The sequence below is a fragment of the Saccostrea cucullata genome, unplaced genomic scaffold (assembly GCF_032062105.1).
Source record: "Saccostrea cucullata isolate Sc308-1 unplaced genomic scaffold, CSIRO_AGI_Scuc_v1 ctg8406, whole genome shotgun sequence".
NCBI classification, from domain to species: domain Eukaryota; kingdom Metazoa; phylum Mollusca; class Bivalvia; order Ostreida; family Ostreidae; genus Saccostrea; species Saccostrea cuccullata.
In genome coordinates this window covers 23,338-27,572 of record NW_026926130.1, presented here as the reverse complement: position 1 = coordinate 27,572, position 4,235 = coordinate 23,338, and the positions used below count along the sequence as shown (strand labels likewise).

Sequence of the window (4,235 nt, the reverse complement as noted above, 5' to 3'; positions counted from 1 at the left end):
TTCCTATTTTATATTTACGCAGCATCGTTAAGGCTAAAAAAAAGGAGGCTGGGCCTAATTTTTGGGGGGGGGGGGGGGGGGTTACTTGACGTCACAAAAATATAACTTTTATGCATTCCTCATAATATAAGAAAATAAAATAATGTGCAGCTTAAAACTGTATTAGCATAATAAACAACAATAAAACTTATCAATGCATTTAAAAACAATTTCCGTTTTTGCACTTCTACTTTCCGTTGATTTTTCAAAGTAAGCCTTAACAGTGCTGCGAAAAAACTGCCCCATATTATTGCAGAGAAAACAAATATTAAAATTCTTATTTTAATACCTTCACCAAATTACATTTCCACTTTCGCAAGGATCTAGGAAAACATTAATATATGCTGTACCTGTCACTTGGATTATCTTTTCCGACCGATACCAAGAAGTATTCATTAAGTAACTTTTTAGTTGATCATGTTGTGTTTAGAGAATTTGGCTATGCCAATAAGGTCTGTTAATGGTACCCATGGGAATGTGGCTATGCTAAAATCACTTTCCAATAACGGACAGCAATTGTTACCTATGATATTTTAGATTGTTGGAAGACCTGGTCACCAAAAACCACATACATGTAGATATTGTCAATAAGAAACCCAAGCATCTTTTTGATGTCAATTTCAGAGTACGCGTGTGTGTGCAAATAGAATGTGCTTTATCAAGTGGCTAAAGGGTGCGAGGGATGGGTAAGAAGCAGATACCGTGGCTATTATGTGTGATTCATATGAGCTTAAAGTTTATTAATCAGGTATATTAATTTATATCATTGGTTATGTTTTCTTTCGACAGTCAGCTATTTACATGTATGTTTCCCCGTCAGCCTATTGATAGTTTTCCTTTTAACTGCGGCTTTGATTAATCATCAAGCTTATTTCTCTTGAAAGAGTGAAATTTCTCAAAAAAAAAATGATAAAAAGATTTTAATGCTTCCTTATCATACCTGGGTTAATTCTACCAAGCTTACTTTGACATTTTACAGCTACATGAGATCCTGATGGACAGCCAGATGGTCCTTTTGGACATGTATTTATGTTAACTTCATTGCCTGTACAGTTCAAGACATTCTCATAAAATGCAGTCGATGAATTATCTTCAGCTACGTTATAAGATGGATTATCTCTAAAAAAGGTCAAATAATAGTTTTTAGAAAATATTATAAGTACAGAAAACAACACATAGAAATTCAAACGCTAAAAAGTATCTTAGATGATATGTTAGGGGAGGAACATTTTTGTTATCTAAAGTTTTTATTTAAAATAAAAGTATCTTGAAAGTATCTTAAATTTTTAAAAAGTACACCCAACTTGTAAAAGTAGCATTACATGTAATTCAATGACAAACTATTGGGACAAAATATATCATTTAGGAACCCATCGTCATTTCTTACATGTACATGTACAGGGTACACAATTTAAGATTTTCCATTTAAGATTATATTTGATATTTAATCTTTTATAATTTAAAATCCACATGGCTGATTTTCATTCAGCTAGTCAGTTCTTTTTTTGTTCAAGCCCTCTCTAAAACAGATCTGCAGAATTTGATCCAATTGCTTTAATAGAATGATATGAAAATCAACCTAAATGACTATAAATCTTCTAGTATATGTAGACACGCGGCTAGGATACGTTTGTCCGTAAAATATCAAACAGATCAGTCTGTAGTAACTTCTCTGACCTTCATAGATTTGACGTCATAATAGCATATGACGTCATGTCACTAAGTTTTACATTCCTTTCATATTGCATGTCGATTTTTTTTGGCGATGTTGTTTCATTCAATTGTTTGGATTGTTTTTAAGCTCCAGAGTGCTGTTATGATGTTAAACATTTGAAAATTATACATCTACATTTTTCCGCTTGTCCGATATGCACCAATGTAAACAGTTGCGAAAAAATGAATGTGAAATGCTCCCCTAACACATCAGTAGACAGAGTTAGTTTGAATCGTGATTTTATATATATGACTAGCAAAAAGTAATTAAAAAGGATACATTGAAGATATTCTGTGTGAATCAAAAACAAAAATAAGTCCTCTATTTGTATTTTGCTGGGGGTTGTATGTAGTTTATTCATTTTTGTATAATCGCGATAAACAGTGGAAAATACCCTTCTTATTTAGTGAGTTGAATTTATCGTAAGATATTTTCTTAAGAAGTAAAACTCAAAGTTGCCCCCCAGCACTTTTTATGTGCTAGAGATTACGATGAATTGATCTATGTAGCAAACTTTTCAAAATGATTTAGTTTTGCATTTGTGCTGACACAATTTTTGTGCAATATTTATATCTGAAATGTCTGTCACGTGATCAACAAAGTCATGTGACAAAAATGCTTTATTATAGTACCTGATTAAACTCTTAAGACAAGCTGACTGCAAATTCAAACAAGGATTATACATTGAAATTAAAATCCAGCTCAAAATAAATCGTATATTTTTATAATGCATTTTTAGCCTTCGGACAGTCTTATCATAACTCTGAATGGGTATGAATTCTTATAAGTTTTTCCGTGGCATAGTGTCTTTGCGAAATATATTGCAATATTGATTTATTTGAAACTATTATGGACATGCTAGGTTGTACTTTTTAAAAACCCCTTTCAAGAAGATCACAAATATGCATTAAAATACGCATTGCAATTAAATGACAGTGTAGAATTGTTTTAAAATAAAAAAAAATAATTTTTAATAAAAAGATGTACAGGTACATGTGGAAAGTCCCATCAGGATAAACTATGCAATCAATATTTCAAATGATAATTAAATACATATACTTACGGTAAAAATCCCCAAGCCAAGCAAACGACCTGTGCATCATTTTCATCAAAGCTATTTGAACAAACCCTTCTTAATGGACTGGCAGCAAACACTGTTCCGTTTCTTTTTGAATCCGGAAAGAGACCAGAGTCAGCAGATCTTATTGAGATGGCATTGTGACCCACTAAAAGTGACATATATATGTATAAGTCTATTATCATTAAAGATATTAAGCTATTCTAGAGGATTTTTTAACAAAATCGTACGAGGATAGCAACTATTTTTATTTCTGTGTTAGCAAAAGCATGATAAATTCTTCTTGGCAAATGAATAAATACTTGACTGTCTTAAGATAAGCACCCTAAACGATACAATCTATAATATCGATTCATTGCCTGAGAATTAACGAATAATTAATGTTCACGTCAATGCAACTAATGTATTGCGTTTGACAACTTTCATTTTAATATGAAATGAGAGAATCATAACAAATATTTTTAAATGCTTACAACCCCCATGTAAGATTGATATTGATGCAATATTTTTCTTCTCTCCTAAGTCCACTGTTAACCACGCCTCCTTCTGACCGGAAGCTGTCAGTGCACAGTCCAGTAGGTATGTACTCTTGTCCCCGTCCACAGCTTTACTTGGTGAAAAGTATCCATCATTGTATCTACTACTGACCGTCACAATTTTTCCCCTGGCAAGATTTTCTAAAAAGTAATATTGTATTTTATTTATTCCACTCCTGTTCCATCTTTATTGACATATTTTAAAACGCAACTTTTATGCTATTTGATTTCTAATATTCTTAAAAATAAGATGATTTCTTATATTAGCTAAAAATATTTTTTGTTTTGTTTATTTCTTGACTTTCTTCTTAAAATCTTTAATAATGAATTTTAATACGTTTGATGTTTTCGTACAACTTAAAAATATAACAGAAATGAAAACCTACCATATTGTTGAGAATTGAGAAGTAACCGGCTGAAGATAAATAGAAAATTTATGATATCAAGGTCCATAATGTATTAATTAAGCAACACTTCCTCCCTGTTTATATTGGAACCATCCTCTCTTGTGAAATATCCCACGTTATCAAGTAAAATACTCCTGCTTTGAAATTATATTTATCTAACACTGTTTTAAGGACTGCATTGATATATAAATGGTTTAAGAAAAGCTTTTTTTTCATACTCCCGGAGCTATGAAATATTTAAATCATGCTTCTTTGTTACTTTGTCAATTTCCGGTTTGTTGAACAAGTAACTTCAGATATAAAATTTTTGTAACAGGAAGGTAAATTTCAAACTACAGCCAAACGTACAACTTTATGAGGAATACTTTTTTAGGTGTTTTAATTTATTTCTGTTCATATGTTCAGACTATGAAATAATGAAATAAAATTTCAGGCTAAAGCATTATATGAGTAAAATATGA

The 4,235-nt window shown here is 31.3% G+C and overlaps 1 protein-coding gene across 1 annotated transcript; it reads right to left on the bottom strand.

Annotated features, from left to right (window-relative positions):
* Positions 1 to 979: 979 nt before the first annotated feature.
* On the bottom strand, positions 980 to 3,988 carry LOC134270889 (uncharacterized; the record flags this gene model as incomplete). The annotated part of the gene is made up of 4 exons (XM_062753137.1): positions 3,754 to 3,988; positions 3,305 to 3,508; positions 2,817 to 2,979; positions 980 to 1,158 (listed from the first exon to the last, which is right to left on the bottom strand). Coding segments are annotated over exons 1-4 (613 nt in total), but the record flags the coding sequence as incomplete, so codon positions are not given.
* Positions 3,989 to 4,235: the final 247 nt, after the last annotated feature.